The sequence below is a fragment of the Fringilla coelebs genome, assembly GCF_963513975.1.
Source record: "Fringilla coelebs genome assembly, chromosome: 31".
In the NCBI taxonomy this organism is placed as follows: domain Eukaryota; kingdom Metazoa; phylum Chordata; class Aves; order Passeriformes; family Fringillidae; genus Fringilla; species Fringilla coelebs.
The window spans coordinates 328,268-353,723 of record NC_140057.1 but is presented as its reverse complement, the minus strand read 5'-3'; the positions used below and the strand labels follow the sequence as shown (position 1 = coordinate 353,723).

At 52.0% G+C, this 25,456-nt stretch overlaps 2 protein-coding genes across 2 annotated transcripts in view; both read left to right on the top strand.

Annotated features, from left to right (window-relative positions):
- Positions 1 to 954: 954 nt before the first annotated feature.
- LOC311164312 (uncharacterized protein) lies at positions 955 to 25,434 on the top strand (the record flags this gene model as incomplete). Its single annotated transcript, XM_084223720.1, has 4 exons — positions 955 to 1,252; positions 2,554 to 2,583; positions 24,882 to 25,374; positions 25,418 to 25,434. The coding sequence occupies exons 2-4, from the start codon at positions 2,569 to 2,571 to the stop codon at positions 25,432 to 25,434; spliced, it is 525 nt and encodes a 174-aa protein (XP_084079846.1). The 5' UTR covers positions 955 to 1,252; positions 2,554 to 2,568.
- LOC311164310 (uncharacterized protein) overlaps positions 1,279 to 25,456 on the top strand; it is a gene marked incomplete at both ends in the record, with an annotated part of 52,717 nt that continues 28,539 nt past the window's right edge. The window contains 2 exons of the mRNA XM_084223718.1: positions 1,279 to 1,359; positions 1,612 to 2,553. Coding sequence (XP_084079844.1) covers positions 1,279 to 1,359; positions 1,612 to 2,553 — 1,023 coding nt within the window. The remainder of the gene's footprint in view (positions 1,360 to 1,611; positions 2,554 to 25,456) is intronic.

The following is a 25,456-nucleotide window of genomic DNA, read 5'->3' as shown; positions in this document are numbered from 1 at the left end:
CTCGCTGTGATGCCCAGCCCTGATCCAGCAGGGAAAAAAATACAAAATAATTATATAATAATAAATAATTATATTAATTATAATTATATTATAGTAATAATTTTTAATAGTTAATAAAAATAAACCACGGTCAGAATTAGGCGTTTCCGCCGGAAGTAGCCGCTGACGCCGCCATGGGGCCACTTCCGCCAGTACTTCTGCCAGGCGCGGCTTCTGATTGGTCCGCGCTTCACGACGGGGCACCTGTGCCGCCATCTTGCTTGAGGGCAGTTCCGCCCGCTCCTCAGAGCGCTTCGCGTTCCCTCCTAAATCCAGCAAGGAACGGCGGAATCCGCCTGGAAATGGCGGGACTGAGCCTAAATCTACTGGTATTCAACCAAAACCCCAAAATCCACCCTGCAGCGTCCCCCGGGAGCGCTCTTTAAAGGCAACCAGCGCAAACCACCCGTCTCTGGCGTGAGGCGGCGCCGCCATCTTGGGTGAGGGCAGTTCCGCTCGCTCCTCAGAGCTCTCCGCGTTCCCGCCTAAATCCAGCCGGGAAGAGCGGGATTGATCCTAAATCCCCTGGGATTGAGCCAAAGCGCCCAAATCCACCCAGCAGCGTCCCCCAGGAGCGCTCCCATAGCTCAACAAGCTCAAACTGCCCGTCTCTGGGGTGAGGCTGCGCCGCCATCTTGGGTGAGGGCACATCCGCCCGGTCCTGGATGAGCTCCCACAGGCGGGCGGAGCAACGGAGATGGCAAATTCAGTCTAAATCCCCCTAATTCAACCTAAATCGCCAAAATTTAGCCTAAATCCCCTCCAAACTCGGCCTATAACCCTGCAGGACCCCTGGGGCCTCTAAAGAGAGCCAGGCCGGCTCCCGCTCTTTCCGTGAAGCAGCGCGGCCATCTTGCTTGAGGGCAGTTCCGCCCGCTCCTCAGAGCAATCCGCGTTCCCTCCTAAATCCAGCCGGGAACGGCGGAATCCGCCTGGGAATGGCGGGATGGAGCCTGAATCCCCTGGGGATGGAGCCTAAATCCACTGGGACTGAGCCTAAATCCCCTGGGATTGAGCCAAAGCGCCCAAATCCTGGAGCTCCCATGGTTTGGAGCGGTACTGGAAAGGGCGGGCGGTGACGTCACCTCGCCCCGCCCCTTCCCGGTCCTTCCTGAGGCGGCTCCGCCATTTTCCCGGCGCCGTTCCCGGGGCCGGTTCTGAGCGGAGATCGGAGCTGGACCCGGGGCTCCTTCGCCACCGGAGCGTCCCCAAGGTGTCCCCAAGGTTTCTGCAGTGATCATGGAGCCCCAGGAGGTGCGACAGGAGGGGAAACGTGGGGTGGTGAAAGGGGGCGGTGGGGGAAAGGAGAGGATACGGGGGGTGACTGGGGGGACAGCAGAGTGGGCAGCGAGGAGGCGGAGGGGACAGCAATGAGGGCAGGGAGGTGGCGGAGGCTACGAGGGAAGTGACAGAGGTGGCAGCGGGAACAGGGGAGGGACAGACGGACAGCAGAACCTTCCAGGAAGAGGGAAAAAGGATCCCTCGGGGGCAGCGGGTCAGGAGGCCGTAAGTGCCACCAGGTCCCTGACACCTTCCCTGTCCCCTCCCCAGCTGTCCCCGGCCCTGCTGCAGGCACAGGTCACCGTGGTGGAAGTCCTGGGCAAGCTGCTGGCCACCCTGCCCAGTCTGATCGAGATGAATCTGCTGCTCAGGTCCACAGGGAGGCTCTACCAGGACCTGGAGAAATTCACCAAGGTGCTCTGGTCCGCCCTGTACAGCATTAACAACGTTTGGGGGCACTACAATGTCACCTCTGATGATGGTGGCACTGTCACTTCCCTGAGCCAGGCCCTGGCCGCCTACAGGAGCACCCCAGGGACCACCCTGAAGCGTGTGACAATGGCGGCCAGCAAGTGGCAGGGGTTGGTGGCCGATCTTGTGGACAACTGGGCCCAGGTGGCCGAGAAAGCCACCGAGCTCCGCAACACCTGCAGGGAGGTGGCCGCTGAGGTGGACACCAGGTGGCCAATGGCCGGGCTGGGGAGCTGCAGGACGAGGGTGCCCGTGATGGAAGCACTCATAGAAAATCTGTGGGACGTGCACAAACCCTGGGCAGAGATGATGCAGGACGAGTGGATGGCCAGGCAGGTAGCCCTGAATGGGGACGAGGCCAGCGAGGCAAGAACGGCCACCACGGTGAGAGAGCAGCTGAAGGTGACCTGGCACCTGCTGGAGGAGTTGGTGGCCATGTGTGACAAAGCCACCGTGTTCCCCCGGGAGCTGCAGCGCCTGCTCAGAGACATCGAGGCCGCCCTGGAGGGGACAAATGGGGCGTCCCCAAATGTCCCTGAGGCCTTGGTGGCCAAGGTGGCCGTGGCCGAGCGGCTGTGGGAGGCCAACACCCGCCTGGCCAAGGATCACCTGTTGGGGACAGTGGATGACATCACCAAGTTGTATTTCACTGGTGAACCCACCAGACTCAGTGCCCATGAGGTGACCGAGCGGTGCCAAAGAGCCATCGAGGACATCCCAAGGCTCCTTCGACCCTCAGAGTGTCCCCAGAGCGTCCCCAAGGTGTCCCCAGTGAGCATGGAGCCCCAAGAGGTGCGACGGGGGGGAGAGGGGGACAGAGGGGACACAGGGGGGAACATGGGGAGTGGTGCGAGGTGCCAGCGGGGAGAAGAGGCTGACAAAGGGACAGAGGGGCAAAGGGGACCCCTTGGGGGCACGGGGCCACTGCAGGAGGTCACAAATGCCACCAGGTCCTTGACACCTCCACACCTGCAGGCGCTGGTGGCTGTGGTGGCCACCCTGGGTGAGGTGGTGGCCACCGTGACAGGGTCACATGGGGCCAAGTCCCCAAACTCCCTGCATGAGGACCTGAGGAGATTCACCCGGAGCCTCAGTGTGATCCTAAACCACGGCGGTGTCACCTCCCTCAACCACCATGGTGTCCCCTCCCTAGGCCGGGCCCTGGCCACACTCAGGGCCACCCCTGGGACCACCTGGGCCGATGTGAGAGCCACGGCCAGCACCTGGCGGGAGTTGGTGGCCAAGCTCGTGGACAGGTGGGACTGGCTGGCCAGGGAGGCCACCAAGCTCCGTGAGAAGGTGGTCATGGAGCAGCAGCTGATGGTGGCCCTGGACAAGGAGGAGGTGACCAGGGAAATGGCCACGCACGATGCCCAGGTGGTGACAGCCACCAATGAGGCCATGGGAGAGGCTGTGGTGGCCCCCAGGAGGGGACATTGGGCTGTGGTGGCCCTGGGGCTGCTGCAGCACTTGGTGGCCACGTGTGACAGAGCCACCTTGTTCAACTGGAACATGGAGTGGCGGCTCAGGGACATCGAGGCCATCATGAAAGGGACAAACAAGGCATCCCCTGATGTCCTCCAGGCCTTGGTGGCCAAGGTGGCCAAGTTTGAGTGGCTGTGGGATGCCAGCACCCACCTGGCCAAGGATCACCTGCTGGGGACACTTGGGGACATTGACAACATCCTCTCGAGTCCCTGTGGTGACCCTGGTGGCCCTGGCAGCCGCGCGGTGGCCGAGCGGTGCCAAAAAGCCATCGAGGACATCCCAAGGCTGCTGTGGGGACAGTGATGTCACCGCTGCGATGTCACCGGGGTAGTGATGTCACTGGAGAGACTTGTGGACACCTGAGTGCCCCCAGCACCTCATGTCACCAAGAGCTCCTCCCTAAGTGCCACCAGCTCTTTGTGTCACCAAGACCCTTCAAGTGCCACCAGCTCCTCAGATGTCACCAGCACCTCGTGTGACCAAGAGCTCCATAAGTGCCACCAGCTCCTCGTGTCACAAGTGCTCCTCAAGTGCCACCAGCTCCTCGAGTGCCTCCAGCTCTTTGTGTCACCAAGAGCCATCAAGTGCCACCAGCTCCTCGAGTGTCACCAGCACCTCGTGTCACCAAGAGCTCCATAAGTGCCACCAGCTCCTCGTGTCACAAGTGCTCCTTAAGTGCCACCAGCTCCTCGAGTGCCTCCAGCTCTTTGTGTCACCAAAAGCTCCATAAGTGCCACCAGCTCCTCGTGTCACAAGTGCTCCTCAAGTGCCACCAGCTCCTCGAGTGCCTCCAGCTCTTTGTGTCACCAAGAGCCATCAAATGCCACCAGCTCCTCGAGTGTCACCAGCACCTCGTGTCACCAAGAGCTCCGTAAGTGCCACCAGCTCCTCGTGTCACAAGTGCTCCTTAAGTGCCACCAGCTTGAGTGCCTCCAGCTCTTTGTGTCACCAAGAGCCATCAAGTGCCACCAGCTCCTCAAATGTCACCAGCACCTCGTGTGATCATGAGCTCCGTAAGTGCCACCAGCTCCTCGTGTCACAAGTGTTCCTTAAGTGCCACCAGCTTGAGTGCCTCCAGCTCTTTGTGTCACCAAGAGCCATCAAGTGCCACCAGCTCCTCAAATGTCACCAGCACCTCGTGTGATCATGAGCTCCATAAGTGCCACCAGCTTGAGTGCCTCCAGCTCTTTGTGTCACCAAGAGCCATCAAGTGCCACCAGCTCCTCGAGTGTCACCAGCACCTCGTGTCACCAAGAGCTCCATAAGTGCCACCAGCTCCTCGTGTCACAAGTGCTCCTCAAGTGCCACCAGCTCCTCGAGTGCCTCCAGCTCTTTGTGTCACCAAGAGCCATCAAGTGCCACCAGCTCCTCGAGTGTCACCAGCACCTCGTGTCACCAAGAGCTCCGTAAGTGCCACCAGCTCCTCGTGTCACAAGTGCTCCTCAAGTGCCACCAGCTCCTTGAGTGCCTCCAGCTCTTTGTGTCACCAAGAGCCATCAAGTGTCACCAGCTCCTCGAGTGTCACCAAGAGCTCCATAAGTGCCACCAGCTCCTCGTGTCACAAGTGCTCCTTAAGTGCCACCAGCTTGAGTGCCTCCAGCTCTTTGTGTCACCAAGAGCCATCAAGTGCCACCAGCTCCTCAAGTGTCACCAGCACCTCGTGTCACCAAGAGCTCCATAAGTGCCACCAGCTCCTCGTGTCACAAGTGCTCCTTAAGTGCCACCAGCTTGAGTGCCTCCAGCTCTTTGTGTCACCAAGAGCCATCAAGTGCCACCAGCTCCTCGAGTGTCACCAGCACCGCGTGTCACCAAGAGCTCCATAAGTGCCACCAGCTCCTCGTGTCACAAGTGCTCCTCAAGTGCCACCAGCTCCTCGAGTGCCTCCAGCTCTTTGTGTCACCAAGAGCCATCGTCACCAGCTCCTCGAGTGTCACCAGCACCTCGTGTCACCAAGAGCTCCATAAGTGCCACCAGCTCCTCGTGTCACAAGTGGTCCTTAAGTGCCACCAGCTTGAGTGCCTCCAGCTCTTTGTGTCACCAAGAGCCATCAAGTGCCACCAGCTCCTCAAGTGCCACCAGCTCCTCGTGTCACAAGTGCTCCTTAAGTGCCACCAGCTTGAGTGCCTCCAGCTCTTTGTGTCACCAAGAGCCATCAAGTGCCACCAGCTTCTAGAGTGTCACCAGCACCAGGTGTCACCAAGAGCCCCTCAAGTGCCGCCTGCCTGGGACAGAACTGGTGCCACTGGGCTGGTGGTAGTGCCGTGTCCCCAGTGCCACCTGTGCGGTGTCCCCGTGTCCCTGCAGAGGGGACACGAGGGGTGGTAAAGGGGACATGAGAATTGCAGAAGTGGACAGGGGGCACAAAGGGACAGAGGGAACAGCGGAGCCCTCCAGGGCAAGTGCCACCAGGTCCCTGACACCTCCAGGTGACAAGTGCCACCAGGTCCCTGTCCCCTCTGCAGCTGCAGGCGCTGGTGGCTGTGGTGGCCACCCTGGGCAAGCTGGTGGCCACCGTGACCAGGCCACACAGGGCCAAGGGCCTGCGTGAGTCCCCAAACTCCCTGCATGAGCACCTGAGGAGATTCACCCGGAGCCTCTGTAGGACCCTGAACCATGGCAGTGTCACCTCCCTGGGCCACCGTGGTGTCCCCTCCCTTGGCTGGGCCCTGGCCACACTCAGGGTCACCCCTGGGACCACCTGGGCTGATGTGAGAGCTGTGACCAGCGCCTGGCAGGAGTCAGTGGCCAAGCTCGGGGACAGCTGCCACCGGCTGGCCAGAGAGGCCACCGAGCTCTGTGCCACCTGCAGGGAGGTGGCCACTGCTGAGGCCACCGCCCAGGCCACTGCCACCACCCAGGCCAGGAACTGGCAGGACACGGCCACCTGCTTGGGGACAGCTCAGGAAAACACGGTGGCCATGGAACAGGAGCTGCCACTGGCCCTTGACAGGGAGGAGGGCGCCTCGGCAGTGGCTGCGCTGGAGGCCCGGATGGTGGCGGCCACCAAGGAGGTGCTGGTGGCCACCGTGGCCGTGGGAGAGGCTGTGGTGGCCAAGAGCCAGGCAGTGGTGGCCACCAGGAGGGGACAGGAGGTGAAGGTGGCCCTGGGGCTGCTGGAGCGCTTGGTGGCCGCGTGTGACGAAGCCACCGCGTTCCCCCGGGAGCTGCAGCGCCTGCTCAGGGACATCGTAGACACCATGGAGGGGACAGAGGAGGAGTCCCCCGATGTCCCCGAGGCCTCGTCAGCCAAGGTGGCCGTGGACACCCGCCTGGCCAAGGATCACCTGCTGGGGGCACATGGTGACATCAACAACATCTTCAGTTGTGATTCCAACTGCTCCAGTGCCCCTGTGGTGGCCAAGAAATGCGGAAAAGCCATCGAGGACATCCTGAATCTGCTGCAGGGATGGTGATGTCACTGCCATGACATCATCACGCCAGTGACATCATCAGGGGCATCGCTGCTCGCACCTGTGCCCTCCCCATGCAGTATTTGAGACAAATTTGGGAAATTTTCTGGGATTTTTCATGGATAATGTCCCAAATCTGGATGGGAATTCCTGGGGTGACGTCACTGGGGACACTGAGGGACACTCAGGGGACACTCTGGTAACACTCAGGGATACTCAGGGACAGGGGTGAATGAGTCCCCTCAGCATCTTCCAGCTTTCCACTGTGCCTGTAGCAGAGCCAGATCATGAATATCAGTTTTATAATTGGCTTTTGCAATTCTGCATTGGCTTCTGCACTTTTGTATTGCCTTTTGCACTTTCGTATTGCTTTTTGTATTTTTTTATTGGCTTTTGCACTTTTTTATTGCCTTTTGCACTTTTGTATTGCTTTTTGCACTTTTGTATTGCCTGTTGTATTCTTGTATTCCTTTTGTACTTTTTTACTGCCTTTTGTACTTTTTTATTGACTTTTTCACTTTTTTACTGCCTTTTACAGATTTTTATTGATCACCAGCAATTTGATTTGGTGTTGGGTACTAATACTGATTATCAGTGATTCCTTGTAGCTGCTGGTTGGTGCAATATAATCCATCAGTTCATGTGTGCACCGTACAGCCTATTAATAAATAAATGAATGAATGAATAATTTAATGAATGAATAAATAAATAAATGCCCTTTATATAATTAAATACATAACTAAATGCCCTCTATATAAATCCCACCAGGCTGATCTGAAGTCTGTGTCAGACACGTCACTTGGCCCCTGTCACTGCCATATTTTCTGACAAAATCTGCTGTGCCCAGGATTCTTCTCCTGGGAAGCCTCAGAGAAAAAAAAGAAAATAATTTTCTGATTTGGTTCTCCTGTGTTTTGCTGCTTTGGGATGTGGTTGGAGATTGTTTATGCAACATGTGAATTGTTTTACCTTAATGACCAATCACAGCCAGCTGTGTCGGGACTCTGGAAGGAGTCACGAGTTTTTATTATTCATTCTTGTTAAGCCTTCTGTCTCTATCCTTTCTCTATTCTTGAAGAGTTATGGTATAGCATTCTTTAATATAAAATAATATCATAAAATGATAAGTTAGCCATCTAAGAACATGGAGTCAGGTTCTCAATTCCTCCTTCGTCCTGGGGACCCAACAAATACCACAGACCCCACTGAGGGACGAGTGGTCAATAAATCCACCCCAACGTTCCCTGAGGGGAGCACAGCCAGGGAGCTGCTCCAAGGCGCTGTCACTGAGATATTTCCCCTTGGAAACCCTGGGTGGGATGGAAATACACCCGAGCAGATGGCAAAACTGAAATGATATCAGAGCCTCGTGGAATGTGGGTTAAAACACGGGGTCTCTAAAGCTGTAAATTGGGCAAAGCTTCACCAAGTGAGGCAAAATGGTGATGGATCACCCACTGATTTTTTAAACAGGTGAACAGAATGCCATCAAATACACTGATCTAGATCCTGAATCAGCTGAGGGTAAAGCACATCTGGTTTTGTTTTGTGTGGGTCAGGCTTCAAATGACATAAGAAGAAAAGATAAAGGGAGTTCAAGACACAGATAAAGTGCTGGAGGCTGCCTGGAAGGTGTTTTGAGACAGGGGCCCAACTGAAGGAGTTCATCCCAACCTAGCAAGAAGGAAACTCAGGAAAAGTCACCCAAGAAAGCTTCCCCTGTGGAGAAGGAGCATTTAATTTATTAATATCTCTATATAAATCAGACTGGGCTGATCTGAGCCCTGTGTCAGACCCATCACTTAAATAAATAAATAAATATCTTTTATATGAATAAGACCAGGCTGATCTGAACTCTGTGTCAGACCCATAATTTAAATAAATAAATAAATAAATAAATAAATAAATAAATAAATAAATAAATAAATAAATATTTTTTATATGAATAAGACCAGGCTGATCTGAACTCTGTGTCAGACACATCACTTGCCCCCACTGAGGGACGAGTGGTCGATAAATCCACCCCAACGTTCCTTGAGGGGAGCACAGCCAGGGAGCTGCTCCAAGGCGCTGTCACTGAGATATTTCCCCTTGGAAACCCTGGGTGGGATGGAAATACACCCGAGCAGATGGCAAAACTGAAATGATATCAAACCCTCGTGGAATGTGGGTTAAAACATGGGGTCTCTAAAGCTGTAAATTGGGCAAAGCTTCACCAAGTGAGGCAAAATGGTGATGACTCACCCGCTGATTTTTTAAACAGGTGAACAGAATGCCATCAAATATACTGATCTAGATCCTGAATCAGGTGATGGTAAAGCACATCTGGTTTTGTTTAGCATGGGTCAGGCTTCAAATGACACAAGAAGCAAAGATAAAGGGAGTTCAAGACACAGATAAACTGCTGGAGGTTGCCTGGAAGGGGTTTGAGACATGAGCCCAACTGAAGGAGTTCATCCCAACCTAGCAGGAAGGCAACTCAGGAAAAGGCACCCAAGAAAGCTTCCCCTGTGGAGAAGGAGCATTTAATTTATTAATATCTCTATATAAATCAGACTGGGCTGATCTGAGCCCTGTGTCAGACCCATCACTTAAATAAATAAATAAATATCTTTTATATGAATAAGACCAGGCTGATCTGAACTCTGTGTCAGACCCATAATTTAAATAAATAAATAAATAAATAAATAAATAAATAAATAAATAAATAAATAAATATTTTTTATATGAATAAGACCGGGCTGATCTGAACTCTGTGTCAGACACATCACTGACCCCACTGAGGGACGAGTGGTCAATAAATCCACCCCAACGTTCCTTGAGGGGAGCACAGGCAGGGAGCTGCTCCAAGGCGCTGTCACTGAGATATTTCCCCTTGGAAACCCTGGGTGGGATGGAAATACACCCGAGCAGATGGCAAAACTGAAATGATATCAAACCCTCGTGGAATGTGGGTTAAAACATGGGGTCTCTAAAGCTGTAAATTGGGCAAAGCTTCACCAAGTGAGGCAAAATGGTGATGGCTCACCCACTGATTTTTTAAACAGGTGAAGAGAATGCCATCAAATACACTGATCTAGATCCTGAATCAGCTGAGGGTAAAGCACATCTGGTTTTGTTTTGTGTGGGCCAGGCTTCAAATGACATAAGAAGAAAAGATAAAGGGAGTTCAAGACACAGATAAACTGCTGGAGGTTGCCTGGAAGGTGTTTTGAGACATGAGCCCAACTGAAGGAGTTCATCCCAACCTAGCAAGAAGGCAACTCAGGAAAAGTCACCCAAGAAAGCTTCCCCTGTGGAGAAGGAGCAGAGTGCATCCCGTAAGAAATGGGGGCATTGGAACAAGGACTGTCCAGTGCTGAAAGAAAAATCATCAGTCCCTCTCGTAGCAGCGGTCCCCAGCGGGGAATAATGAGCATTGACTCCATGATTGCAGCAGGCTGATCAATCCCTTTGTTATACCATCCTTTACTACTGAGAAAAACCCATGGCCCTGGGCAGACAGTCACAACACACACGAGGATCCAATTGGTCAATCAAGCCAAACAACCATGGCCAGTGCCCAACTGTTCTGCTTTGAAAGCAAAACCAGTGAGAGACTCCAAGTCAGAAATACAGTTTATTAGGAAAAGGGAAAAACCCCCAAATTACAGGCAATAGTACAAAATAAAACCACTGAGAGAGTCAGAATACAACCTGACACCCTGCTGGTGAGGGTGGTGGTAGCAGCCCAGATGAAATGGTCTTGTTGAAGTGGTGATCCTGTAGAAAAGCATCTCCCAATGGGCTGATACCCTTCTGAGTCATGATTGGTCCTGGAGTGCCCATCAAACAGAAATGGTTCCTGGAGGGAGTTATCTCTGAGTCATGGGCATGGCATTGATGGGCCCATCAACAGGAGATAAGGGAAATACAGAGCCCCTCCTGGATTCAGCAGCTCTTGGGGATGGGAATAGAAAACATCTTGATATTGGAGCCTAGGACATAATCCACCCCTCATTCTATTACCATCTATACCCAAACCAATACTCTCCTTGATATATATATATGTAAAATACAGAATGAAACTTTACACACAGTTCTCAGTTAAAATTCGTTCTCCTTGTGGTACACAAGGGGTTTTCCTGTTCTTCTACATTACCCACTGAGTGTAACGCGGTCGTTGGGAAAAATCCTTGGTGCCCCACGTTGGGCGCCAAAATTATGTTCTGGTTTGGAAGCAAAAGCAGTGAGAGACTCCAAGGCAGAAATGCAATTAGGAAAAAGGAAAAAAAAGCCCAACAAACATGCAATAATACAAAATAAAAACCACTGAGAGAGTCAGAACACAACCTGACACCCTGCTGGTTAGGGTGGTGGTACCAGTCCAGATTAAATGGTTTTGTTGAAGTGGTGATCTCATAGAAAAGATCTGTCAGCTCTTGTCCTCTGGAAACCAGCGGGTAAGGGCTGCCTGTTCTGTCCCAAAGCCCAGATGATATCCAGGTGGGGATGCTGAGCTCCTCCCCCCTGGGCGGAGCATCTCCCAATGGGCTGATATCGTTCTGAGTCATGATTGGATTAATTGGCATCATTGAGTGCCCATCAAACAGAAATGGCTCCTGGAGGGAGTTATCTCTGAGTCATGGGCATGGCATTGATGGGCCCATCAACAGGAGATAAGGGAAATACAGAGCCCCTCCTGGATTCAGCAGCTCTTGGGGATGGGAATAGAAAACATCTTGATATTGGAGCCTAGGACATAATCCACCCCTCATTCTATTGCCATCTATACCCAAACCAATACTCTCCTTGATATATATATATATATATATATATATGTAAAATACAGAATGAAAATTTACACACAGTTCTCAGTTAAAATTCTTTCTCCCTGTGGTACACAAGGGGTTTCCTCGTTCTTCTGCATTACCCACCCAGTGTAACGCGGTCGTTGGGCAAAATCCTTGGTGCCCCACGTTGGGCGCCAGAATTATGTTCTGCTTTGGAAGCAAAAGCAGTGAGAGACTCCAAGGCAGAAATGCAATTATGAAAAAGGAAAAAAAGCACAACAAACATGCAATAATACAAAATAAAAACCACTCAGAGAGTCAGAACACAGCCTGACACCCTGCTGGTTAGCAGGGTGGTACCAGTCCAGATGAAATGGTCTTGTTGAAGTGGTGATCCTGTAGAAAAGCATCTCCCAATGGGCTGATACCCTTCTGAGTCATGATTGGTCCTGGAGTGCCCATCAAACAGAAATGGCTCCTGGAGGGAGTTATCTCTGAGTCATGGGCATGGCATTGATGGGCCCATCAACAGGAGATAAGGGAAATATAATGCCCCTCCTGGATTCAGCAGCTCTTGGGGATGGGAATAGAAAACATCTTGATATTGGAGCCTAGGACATAATCCACCCCTCATTCTATTACCATCTGTACCCAAACCAATACTCTCTTTGAGATATAGATATAGATATATATATATATATATATATATATATAGATAGATAGATATATATATATATAGATATATATATATATATATATATATATATATATTTAAAATACAGAATGAAACTTTACACACAGTTCTCAGTTAAAATTCTTTCTCCTTGTGGTACACAAGGGGTTTCCTGTTCTCCTGCATTACCCACCGAGTGTAACGCGGTCGTTGGGCAAAATCCTTGGTGCCCCACGTTGGGCGCCAGAATTATGTTCTGGTTTGGAAGCAAAAGCAGTGAGAGACTCCAAAGCAGAAATGCAATTAGGAAAAAGGAAAATAAACCAAACAATCATGCAATAATACAAAATAAAACCACTGACAGAGTCAGAACACAGCCTGACACCCTGATAGTAAGGGCGATGGTAGCAGTCCAGATGAAATGGTTTTGTTGAAGTGGTGATTTCATAGAAAAGATCTGGCAGCTCTTGTCCTCTGGAAACCAGCGGGTAAGGGCTGCCTGTTCTGTCCCAAAGCCCAGATGATAACCAGGTGGGGATGCTGAGCTCCTCCCACTGGGCGGAGCATATCCCAATGGGCTGATATCATTCTGAGTCATGATTGGTTTAATTGGCATCATTGAGTGCCCATTAAACAGAAATGGCTCCTGGAGGGAGTTATCTCTGAGTCATGGGGCAAGGCATTGATGGGCCCATTAACTGGAGATGAGGATAAAACAATGCCCTGTGGCCCTGCTTTTTACATTTTTCTGAGCCTTCTGTTTACAGTCTTGTAATGAACTTTCTCAAACACTTTTTGTAAATAACGAATTATTTTCCATTCTTTTCTGGAGGAGGAGAAATTTGATGGACTGATGGATTGTCCATCAGAGAGGTAGCACTTTCACCCTCCAATCCACTGTCACTTTTGGAAATCTACAAATATTGGAGTCAGAAATGAAAAGTGCTCTTTTTTACCTTGGGAGAGCTGCGAGTCCGCATCGTGTTATTCCCTGTCCTGTAGCGACACCTGGTGGCCGCCGTGTGTGGGACAGCCATGGCTGAGGTTGTATCATTTTACCGCCCCTTCCTGTTTTGGCGTGGTGATTGCGAGCTGTTTGGCACTTTGCCTGCAGCTCTTGTGGTAACGGCAACCCCCGTGGGTTTCGCGGAGGATTCTCTTGATTTGGACCTCTGGAAAGGTCTCCTGGGACGGAAATGGGTTTCTGTTTCTTGGAGTGATTTTGAAAGATTATTTCTGTGGGCCAGAAAGCAGGGGGGTTTCTTCCATCCCTGGGGAGGCGTGGTCTCTCGTGGGAGGGCATCTCCTAGAAGCTCTTTTTAATGATTGCACTGTAGACGTGGGATCACTGTTGGTGCAGTGGAGAAATTTTGATGCGATTTCTCGGGCATCTGGATTTTGTAGCTCTCGGATTTCCCAGGTGGACCTTTATGTCTCAGATGTGGACGAGGGGAATTCAAATTTCTCTGCGAAGCAGAAGCTTCCCTGTAAGAGCTGAAATGAGAGATGTGGGACTCCAGGAGCTCTTCAAAATGCAGTTTATTACATCCAAGACCTTACAGCAGTCCAGGGCCATGGGTGACAGAGCTGTGCCTAAACTGTCAGCTCCAGCTGCAGGAGACCCTCTAATTTTGGTTACAATGCATTATATAATTTTCTGTGCTGAGCATCTTAATGCAGAAGAACCAATCCATACCTTAACTTTTACCTATAGCCTATCATAACTACTATAATTACCATATTCATGTTGTTGTTCTCGCATCACTAAAAGTTCATTACAGTTGAAGCCAGAAGTTTTTCAGTTTTCTTGCAGTGGAAAATTCTGAGACCTTTTTTCTACTTGCTACATTGCTGATTTTTTTGCCTGTGCTATCTTTCTGCTTGGTAAAAACATCTTGTTTGAGGTGGGTTTATCCTTTGCTCTAAGCCATAAAACCCCTTCTAACTCACACACCCTTTGCCTCCTTGGTTACCCAGTAAGACTGGCTCAGCAATTCTTTTCTTTTATATCAAAACTTGATTCCATCTCTATTCTTTCATCCGACTCCACATTTAAAAATCTTTCTGCTAAGCATACACATATCTGTGAGACTACAGGGCACTGGGGTGCTCACTTTTAGTGTAACTGGTGACACAGCCGGTGGGAAACCGGTGGGTTCCCAGGGCCGTGGACCCTCCTTGTTGGCTTTGTGGACACTCCCCCTGTGCCAGGTGACCGTGCCTCTGAGGGAACACGAGCAATTCTGGCAAGAATTCCAAGCTAAGGTCGAGGAGATGGTTCAATCTGCCTTCACACAGCATCTGCAGGATTGTGGAGGAGGCTCCTCTGGCCCTGCTGATGCTGCAGGGGACGCGGTGTCGAGTGGGGTTGAGCTGCCTCCCAGTCATACTCCCGGTGTCACGGGAGGATTTTGACTGGAGCTTTGCAAACAGTGTGCCCCTGCAGAGTGCTCTGGAAAACTTTTCAGGGCAGATCACTTATCATCTGCCCAGCCATAGGCTACTGCAGGTGGCAAAATTCACACAAATCTCTTTGTGGCCCAGAAATAATCAGGAACCAGTGCAGGGACCCACTGTCTTCACTGATGGTTCAGGGAGAACAGGAATGGCCATTGTCACTTGGAGGAACGGATCTGAGTGGCAGGTTCTTGAAGGTCATGAAGATGGGTCAGCCCAAGTGGCTGCTGGCATGGCATCTGAGAAATTTTCCCAGGAGCCTTTCTGTGGTGGTGTTTGCAGGGGTCCCAAGGTGAGGGAAGAGATGAGAATCTTGACTCCATGTTTCAGAAGGCTGATTTATTATATTATGATATTATAATAAAATACCATACTAAAACTTTACTACAAAGAATAGAGAAAAGAATACATCACAAGGCTGAAAAGGAATAGAAAAGAATAATAAGAAAAGCTCATGGCTCTCAGAGAGTCCGACGCAGCTGGATCTTTGATTGGTCATTAAGTAGAAACATTTACACAGACCAGTCAAAAATGCACCTGTTGCATTCCACAGCCATCAGAGAGTTATTGTTTACATTTCTTTCCTGAGGCCTCTCAGCTTCTCAGGAAAAAATCCTATCAAAAGCATTTTCATAAAATATCACCATGACACCTTTCAGTTTGATCACGGATTCTGCCCATGCGGCCGACATTGCACAGCTGTTGGGTCATTCGGTTTTGAAGGAGGTCAGTAATCCTGCCTTGCTTCATTTACTGAAGACCTTGTGGTGTGCCATTCAGGCTTGGGTTCATCCATTCTATGTTCTGCATGTGAGGAGTCACACCCATTTGCCAGGGTTTGTAGTGGAAGGCACCATGAGGGCTGACAAGTTGGCTGATCCAGTGTGGGTAGCACCTCAGCCTGACACACTCGCGCAGGCCGAGGCATCGCATGGGTTTTTCCATCAGAACGCACATACTCTGCAGAAGCAGTTTCACCTGACGCCGACTGAGGCTCGTGACATTGTCAAGTTGTGTGATGACTGTCACATGCTTGCTGCGCCTTTTCCAGCAGGGGTAAACCCCAGAGGCCTTCAGGCCTTGGGGCTTTGGCAGACTGATGTCACCCAGATTGCCGAGTTTGCTGGCTTAAGTATGTGCATGTCACGGTGGACACGTTCTCCTCTGCGATGGAGGAGGAGCAATTTGATGGACTGTTGGTTTGCCCAGTGTCATTGGAGAGGTGGCACTTTCACCCTCCAGTCCACTGACACTTTTGGAAATCTAGAAATGCTGGAGTCAGAAATTAAAATGCTCTTTTTTACCTTGGGAGAGCTCCGTTTCAATCGGGTTATTTCGTGTCCTATAGCAACAGTGCCCCTCCTGGTTTCAACAGCTCTTGAGGATGGGAATAGAATATATTTTTGTATTGGAACCTGGGACATAATCCACTCCTTCTTCTATCACCATCTACACCATTCTGTCCTGGTTTAGCACAAATTTGGGAGAGAATCCCCAAAGAGAAAGGGGCCCCTCCAGAGAGCAAACCCACACGGCCCCTCCCCCCAACCGGTTTGGGAAGGATTCCTGGGAGAGAAGTGGAAAGAACCTGTTTATTGAACAGGCACAGCACCCCCAGCACACAAAATGAACAATACCGGATGACAGCACTCTCTCACCGCTCTGAAAAAGATGACAAAATCAGAAAGTCTCTCCTGGGAGTGGTCACAGTTATCTCTCCCTCCGGCACTGGGGCAGCTGCTGCAGCCACAGGGTGCAAACTCTGGGTGTTCCCAGGGCCCAATCCAGAGCAGGCTTGAGTGGTTCCAGAAAAAAGGAAAAAGAGTCCAGGGAAAAATTCGGAGTGCTGAGCTAAAATAACTAATGAGCAGGAGCAAAAAGCAAGAGCAAAGCAGGAGCAAAGCAGAAGCAAGAGCAAGAGCAAAGCAAAAGCAGCGCTATGTACTGCCCCGTCTGTGTGTCCCGCCAGCTGTGGGGGAGCAGGCTGGTAACAAAACAAAACAAAAGTAAACAAAACAAAACAAAACAAGACAAGACAAGACCAAACAAACCCAAACCAAACAAAACTTTGCTCTTCAGAGCCAGTCTTGAAGGCACAGAACATAATATCCAGAATAAACAGAATTGACAAATGGGGATCCTAGCATCACAATGTCATCCTAGGAAAACTACTTAGGAAAATTATACAGCACCACTTTCTAACATAACACATATAATGCTCATTTTAATATTTGTGAAAAGCCAATCATAAAATACGCATCTTTTACAATTTCTGAGCTTGTTGGTGACAGACCCCACAGTCTCTTGGTTGGTATCAGCATCAATCGTTGCAATGAAGGCGGTGCATTGAGATGGCCCCAGATTTGCCAGACCCCACAATATTTGCCCTGTGCACCTGTGTAAGAGCCTGAATGAGGGATGCGGGACTCCAGGTGTCTTTTCAAAATGCAGTTTATTATATCCAAGATGTTCCAGCACTCCAGGGCCATGGATGACAGAGCTGTGCCTACAGCTGTCAGCTCCAGCTGCAGGCAGGCCTGGGGACCTGCATCCCTCATTCAGGCTGTCACTAATGTGTGGGGGAAAAATAATGGGATGCAGAGGTTCAGGGACATCACACCATAACCAATATGATCCAGTGAAGCCAAATTTATTATCCCTGAAGAGACTATATTTATAATAATTCTCTACTGTCCACACATCTCTAGCTAATACATGATTGGTTAGACCTAGCTGTTCACACGTCTAAAATAGGCTGCTGATTGGATCATCTAATTTTTCCCGCGTCTGGCTGTGGTTTGTGTCCCACCCATGAACTGTCTTTTTCCTTACTTTCCCAAGCTCACTGACAAACTTGCTGTGTCTGGATGACTCTTCTTGTATCTTTTTCAAGGATATACTGACCCCATTTTCTGAATATGTCCATTATTCATTGTTTGTGAACGTGTCCATTGTCCATTATCCAAAGCAGGCTGAATATGGCCATTGTCCTGCAAAAACTCCTCAATCAGCAAAAAATCGTCTACACGAATGGTGCCCCACGTTGGGCGCCACTGTAGGAGTTGAAATGAGGGATGTGGGACTCCAGGCAGCTCCTCAAACTGCAGTTTGTTACATCCAAGACCTTACAGCAGTCCAGGGCCATGGGTGACACATTCTGCACCTACAGCTGTCAGCTCCAGCTCCAGGTAAGCCTGGAGACCCGCATCCCTCATTCAGCTGTCACTGATGGTGCCCCACGTTGGGCGCCACTGTAGGAGTTGAAAAGAGGGATGTGGGACTCCAGGCAGCTCCTCAAACTGCAGTTTGTTACATCCAAGATGTTCCAGCACTCCAGGGCCGTGGGTGATTCATTCTGCACCTACAGCTGCCAGCTCCAGCTCCAGGTAAGCCTGGAGACCCGCATCCCTCATTCAGCTGTTACTGATGGTGCCCCACGTTGGGCGCCACTGTAAGAGATGAAATGAGAGATGTGGGACTCCAGGCAGCTCCTCAAACTGCAGTTTGTTACATCCAAGACCTTACAGCAGTGCAGGGCCATGGGTGACACAGCCTGCACCTACAGCTGTCAGCTCCAGCTGTAGGCAGGCCTGGGGACCTGCATCCCTCATTCAGCTGTTACTGATGGTGCCCCACATTGGGCGCCACTGTAAGAGATGAAATGAGAGATGTGGGACTCCAGGCTGCTCTTCAAAATGCAGTTTATTACATCCAAGATGTCACAGCAGTCCAGGGCCATGGGTGACAGAGCCTCTGCCTACAGCTGTCAGCTCCAGCTGCAGGAGACCCTCTAATTTTGGTTACACTGCATTATATAATTTTCTTTGCTGAGTATCTTAATGCAGTAGAACCAATCTATACCTTTACTTTTACCTATAGCCTATCATAACTACTATCATTACCATATTCATGTTGTTGTTCTCACATCACTAAAAGTTAGTTCATTACAGTTGAAGCCAGAAGTTTTTCAGTTTTCTTGCAGTGGAAAATTCTGAGACCTTTTTTCTACTTGCCACATTGCTGATTTTTTTGCCTGTGCTCTCTTTCTGCTTGGTAAAAACATCTTCGTGCTTGAGGTGGGTTTATCCTTTGCTCTAAGCCATAAAATCCCTTCTAACTAACACACCCTTTGCCTCCTTGGTTACCCAGTAAGACTGGCTCAGCAATTCTTTCCTTCTATATCAAAACTTGCTTCCATCTCTATTCCCTCTTCAGATTCAACATTCAAAAATCTTCCTGCCCAGCACACATACCCGTGAGACTTTCTTGTCAGACTTTCATCCTTCCCAACAGAAGTGGGTTTCCCATCCCACCCTCCCATGTCCGCCCCATGGTCACACAGACAGAGCCACAGGTCAGCCCGTGGGGTGCACCCTCTCTGTCCAGCTGGGGGACGTTGGGCTCTGACTTTGGGGCCTGTGACTCACACGGGTGCTGCACTGATCTTCCTCACCTCCTCCCTCATCTCCCTCATCTCCTCTTTGAGTTCCTTGACCAGGGCAGAGACATAAGCCTGCATGGGGCCGTTGATCACACTCTCATAATTTCTGTGAAAAACACCAATCACTTGTTTTTAGAATTTTAAAAGTTTAATAGTAATAAATTAGATATAAAAATTGTAACATAATTAAAGTAATCAAAATTTGAACAATTAGGATTTAGGACAATATGAGACAATAAAAATACAGAGTTACAGACAGTCCAGGGACCTCTTTCTGGGCAGAATAAGCCCAAAATAGAACACACATTAACAGGGGATTAACCCTTAAAAGCAACAGCCTGTTGCATATTCATACACCTCATCTATGATGCATAAATTCCATTCCAACAAAGGATTCTGTCTGGTCAGTGTCAACTCCTTCCTCTCAATTCTGACATCAGGGCTGAGCATGGCGGGAAGAAGTTTGTTCCTTCTGATGAGGGAGCAAAAAATTCTCTTTCTCTGCAAGATTTGGGTGTCCTGTGGCTGCCATCTTGCTGTGAGTCCTTTCTTTAAAAAAACATCTTATATTGCATAGTTTCTATTTTAACATTATGTTATAACCTAAACTATATTTAATGCACCACTTAAGAAAATTTTTACAGCATCACTTTCTAACATAACACATATAATACTCATTTTAATATTTTGAAAAGTTAATAATAAAATGCGCATTTCTCACAATTTCTGAGCTTGTTGGTGACAGAGCCCACTGTCTCTCGGTTGGTATCAGCATCAATCCTTGCAATGCAGGCGGTGCATTGAGATGGCCCCAGATTTGCCAGACCCCCCAGCATTTGCCCTGTGCACCTGACCTTGTCGGGGTCATTATCAAGGGTTACATCCCTCCCAAAGAGTGCCTCCAACGCTGCCACTTCCCTCAGCTGTTGGATCCCTTCCTCGAGGGTTTGATATCATTTCAGTTTTGCCATCTGCTCGGGTGTATTTCCATCCCACCCAGGGTTTCCAAGGGGAAATATCTCAGTGACAGCGCCTTGAAGCAGCTCCCTGGCTGTGCTCCCCTCAGGGAATGTTGGGGTGGATTTATTGACCACTCGTCCCTCAGTGGGGTCTGTGGTATTTGTTGGGGCCCCAGGATGAAGGAGGAATTGAGAACCTGACTCCATGTTCTTAGAAGGCTAACTTATCATTTTATGATATTATTTTATATTAAAGAATGCTGTACTATAACTCTATAAGAATAGAGAAAGGATACAGAGAGAAGGCTTTACAAGAATGAATAATAAAAACTCGTGACTCCTTCCAGAGCCCCGACACAGCTGGCTGTGATTGGTCATTAACTTAAAACAATTCACATGTTGCATAATCAATCTCCAACCACATTCCAAAGCAGCAAAACACAGGAGAACCAAATCAGAAAATGATTTTCTTTTTTTTCTCTGAGGCTTCCCAGGAGAAGAATCCTGGGCACAGCAGATTTTTTCAGAAAACAGATCAGTGACAGGGGCCAAGTGACGTGTCTGACACAGACTTCAGATCAGCCTGGTGGGATTTATATAGAGGGCATTTATTTATTTATATAAAGGACATTCATTCATTCATTCATTCATTCATTCATTCATTCATTCATTTATTTATTAATAGGCTGTACGGTGCACACATGAACTGATGGATTATATTGCACCAACCAGCAGCTACAAGGAATCATCGATAATCAATATCAGTATCAAATACCGTATCAAACTGCTGGTGATCAATAAAAATGTGCAAAAGGCAATAGAAAAGTGCAAAAGGCAATTATTAAATTGTCATTTCTATCACAGCTCTTCTTCATCCACAGTGGAAAGCTGGAATTTGCTGAGGGGAGTCATTCACCCCAATCCCTGAGTGTCCCCTGAGCGTCCCAAGTGTCCCCAGAGTTTCCCTGAGTATCTCCTGAGTGTCCCTGAGTGTCCCCAGAGTGTCCCAGCATGTCCCTGAGTGCCCCAAGTGTCCCTGAGAGTCCCTAGAGTGTCCCCAGTGAGATCACCCCAGGAATTCCCCCCAGGATTTGAGACAGTATCACTGAAAAATCCCAGAAATTTACCCAAATGTCTCAAATACTGCACAAGGAGGGGACAGGTGACAGCAGCGATGTCCCTGATGATGTCACTGTTTCTATGTGAAACTTTCCTGCAGCAGCCTTGGGATGTCCTCGATGGCTCTTTGGCACCGCTCGGCCACCGTGCGGCTGCCAGAGCCACCAGGGCCACCACAGGGACTCAAGAGGAGGTCGTGGATGTCCCCAAGTGTCCCCAGCAGGTGATCCTTGGCCAGGCGGGTGCTGGCATCCCACAGCCACTCAAACTTGGCCACCTTGGCCACCAAGGCCTGGAGGACATCAGGGGATGCCTTGTTTGTCCCCTTCAGGATGGCCTTGATGTCCCTGACCTGCCACTCCATGTTCCAGCTGAACAAGGTGGCTCTGTCACATGTGGCCACCAAGCGCTGCAGAAGCCCCAGGGCCACCACAGCCCAGTGTCCCCTCCTGGTGGCCACCACAGCCTCTCCCATGGCCTCATTGGTGGCTGTCACCACCTGGGCATCGTGCGTGGCCATTTCCCTGGTCACCTCCTCCTTGTCCAGGGCCACCATCAGCTGCTGCTCCATGACCACCTTCCTGTGGTTGTCACGGAGCTTGGTGGCCTCTCTGGCCAGCCAGTCCCAGCTGTCCACGAGCCTGGCCACCAACTTCTGCCATGCCTTGGCTGTGGCTCTCACATCAACCCAGGTGTTCCCAGGGGTGGCCCCAAGGGTGGCCAGGGTCCGGCCCAGGGAGGGGACACCATGGTGGCCCAGGGAGGTGACACCGCCGTGGTTCAGGATTGCACGAAGGCTCCGGGTGAAGTTCTTCAGGGCCTCATCCAGGGAGTCTGAGGACTTGTCCCTATATGGCCCAGTTACGGTGGCCACCACCTCGCCCAGGGTGGCCACCACAGCCACCAGCACCTGAAGCTGTGGACATGTCAAAGACGTGGTGGCATTTGTGGCCTCCTGCAGTGGCCCCGTGCTCCCAAGGGGTCCCCTTTGCCCCTCTGTCAGCCTCCTGTCCCTGCTGCCATCCTCCATCAGCCCCTGTGTCCCCCCCAGTGTCCCTTCTGTCCCCCTCTCCCTGCAGTTGCACCTCTTGGGGCTCCATGCTCACTGGGGACACCTTGGGGACACCCTGGGGACACTTTGAGGGTCGAAGGAGCCTTGGGATGTCCTCAATGGCTCTTTGGCACTGCTCGGCCACCTCACGGGCAATGAGGCTGGTGGGAGGCTTAGCAAAATAGAACTTGAGGATGTCATCAACTGTCCCCTCCAGGTGATCCTTGGCCAGGCGAGCACTGGCCTCCCACAGCCCCTCGGCCTCGGCCACCTTGGCCACCAAGGTCTCAGGGACATCAGGGGACGCCTCATTTGTCCTCTCCAGGGCGGCCTCGATGTCCCCGAGCAGGTACTGCAGCTCCCGGGGGAACGAGGTGGCTTTGGCACACGCGGCCACCAAGCGCTCCAGCAGCTCCAGGGCCGCCTCCAGCCGCTGTCTCACCTTGGTGACCCTTCTTGCCTCGCTGGCCTTTTCCCCTCTCTGGGCTGCCAGCATCACTATCCATTCATCCTCTGTCATCTCTGCCCTGGGCATGACCAAGGCCCACAGCGTTTGTCTGAGTGCAACTGTCATGGGCACCCTCCTCCTGCAGCTCCCTAGCCCGGCCATTGGCCACCTGGTGTCCACCTCAGCGGCCACCTCCCTGCAGGTGTTGCGGAGCTCGGTGGCTTTCTCGGCCACCTGGGCCCACCTGTCCACAAGATCAGCCACCAACCCCTGCCACTTGCTGGCCGCCATTGTCACACGCTTCAGGGTGGTCCCTGGGGTGCTCCTGTAGGCGGCCAGGGCCTGGCTCAGGGAGGTGACAGGGTCACCATCATCAGAGGTGACATTGTAGTGCCCCCAGGCGGTGTTAATGCTGTACAGGGCAGACCAGAGCACCTTGGTGAATTTCTCCAGGTCCTGGTAGAGCCTCGCTGCGGACCTGAGCAGCAGCATCATCTCGATCAGACAGGGCAGGGTGGCCAGCAGCTCACCCAGGGTGGCCACCACGGTGACCTGTGCCTGCAGCAAGGCCAGGGACAGCTGGGGAGGGGACAGGGAAGGTGTCAGGTGGCACTTACGGCCTCCTGACCTGCTGCCCCCGAGGGATCCTTTTTCCCTCTTCCTGGAGGGCTCTGCTGTCCGTCTGTCCCTCCCCTGTTCCCGCTGCCACCTCTGTCACTTGCCTCGTAGCCTCCGCCACCTCCCTGCCCTCATTGCTGTCCCCTCCGCCACCTCCCTGCCCTCATTGCTGTCCCCTCCGCCTCCTCCCTGCCCACTCTGCTGTCCCCTCCGCCACCTCCCTGCCCTCATTGCTGTCCCCTCCGCCTCCTCCCTGCCCACTCTGCTGTCCCCCCAGTCACCCCCCGGATCCTCTCCTTTCCCCCACTGCCCCCTTTCACCACCCCACGTTTCCCCTCCTCTCCCCTCCTGTCGCACCTCCTGGGGCTCCATGATCACTGCAGAAACCTTGGGGACACCGTGGGGACGCTCCGGTGGCGAAGGAGCCCCGGGACCAGCTCCGGTCCCAGCTCAGAACCGGCCCCGGGAACGGCGCCGGGAGAATGGCGGAGCCGCCTCAGGAGGGACCGGGAAGGACCGGGGCGAGGTGACGTCACCGACCGCCCCTTCCAGTACCGCTGCAGTCCGTGGGAGCGCCAGGATTTGGGCGCTTTGGCTCAATCCCAGGGGATTTAGGCTCAGTCCCAGGCGATTTAGGCTCCATCCCCAGGGGATTCAGGCTCCATCCCGCCGTTTCATTCCGCCCTTCCCGGCTGGATTTAGGAGGGAACGCGGAGTGCTCTGAGGAGCCCACAGAATCGCCCTCAACAAACATGGCCGCGCTGCTTCTCTCCCGGGACCTCTGGCGAGAAGCGCCAAACGCGGCGCGGACCAATCAGAAGCCGCGCTGGCAGAAGTACTGGCGGAAGTTCCCCCGCGGCGGCGTCGGCCGCTTCCGGCGGAAACGCGGAATTCCGGCTCTGGCCGTGGTTTCGTTTTGCACTCCTGCGTGTATTTGGGCTTTTCCCTTTTCCTAACAAATTCTGTTTCTGGCTTGGAGTCTCTCACTGGTTTTGCTTTCAAACCAGAACAACAACTATTATACGTCTTTAGTATTATAGCTGTAATATAATTAGAATATAATTATTATAATTAGAACTATTTGGAATTTTAACTGTAATACAACTATTAAAACTATATTTAGCATTATAGCTGTAATATAACATAGAAAGCTCCAGCCTTTGGGCACTTTGGTTCAATCCAAGGGGATTTATCTCAGTCCCAGTGGATTTAGGCTCGATCCCGCCACTCCCACGGACTGGGGCGGTACTGGAAAGGGCGGGCGGTGACGTCACCTCGCCCCGCCCCTTCCCGGCCCCTCCTGAGGCGGCTCCGCCATTCTCCCGGCGCCGTTCCCGGGGCCGGTTCTGAGCCGGGACCGGCGCTGGTCCCGGGGCTCCTTCGCCACCGGAGCGTCCCCAAGGTGTCCCCAAGTTGTCCCCAGTGATCATGGAGCCCCAGGAGGTGCGACGGGGGCGGAGGGGGCAGTGGGGGATGGGGGTACAGGGGGCCGACAGTGCGGGGTGGCAGAGGGGTCGGGGGGTCACAACGGGACAGAGGGGACAGCAGAGCCCTCCAGGGAGGGGACAGAGGGGACCCCGGGAAGGCAAGAGAGCCAATCCAGGAATCCACAAGTGCCATCACGTCCCTGACACCTCCCCTGCCCCCTCCCCAGCTGTCCCCAGCCCTGCTGCAGCCGCAGGTCACCGTGGTGGCCACCCTGGGCGAGCTGGTGGCCACCCTGCCCAGACAGGACGAGATGCTGATGTTAGAGTCCCCAAGCTGCCTGTACTGGGACCTGGAGTTCTTCAGCAGGGAGCTCCGCTCCACCCTGTACCGCATCGATGACCCCTGGTGGCGCCACAGTGTCACCTCCGATGATGACGACCCTGCCACCTCCCTGAGCCCGGCCCTGGCCGCCTACAAGAGCATCCCGTGGATGGCCTGGTTGGCTGCGGGGTTTGCCGCCGGTGAGTGGCTGTGCTCAGTGTCTGCGCTCGTGAACGGCTGGGCCCGGCTGGCCAGGACAGCCACCGAGCTCCGCAACGCCTGGAGGGAGGTGACCAACAGAGCGGCCGACAGGGCGGGCACTGCCACCGCCCTGGGCAGGGAGCTGCAGGACGAGGCTGCCCGTTATGGGACAGCTCAGGAAAACATGGGGGAGCTGGGTCAGGGCATGGGCGGGGAGGAGGGGGACGTGGTTGGAGCCAGGCGTGAAGCCCAGGTGAGGGAAGAGGCCAGAGAGGCTGC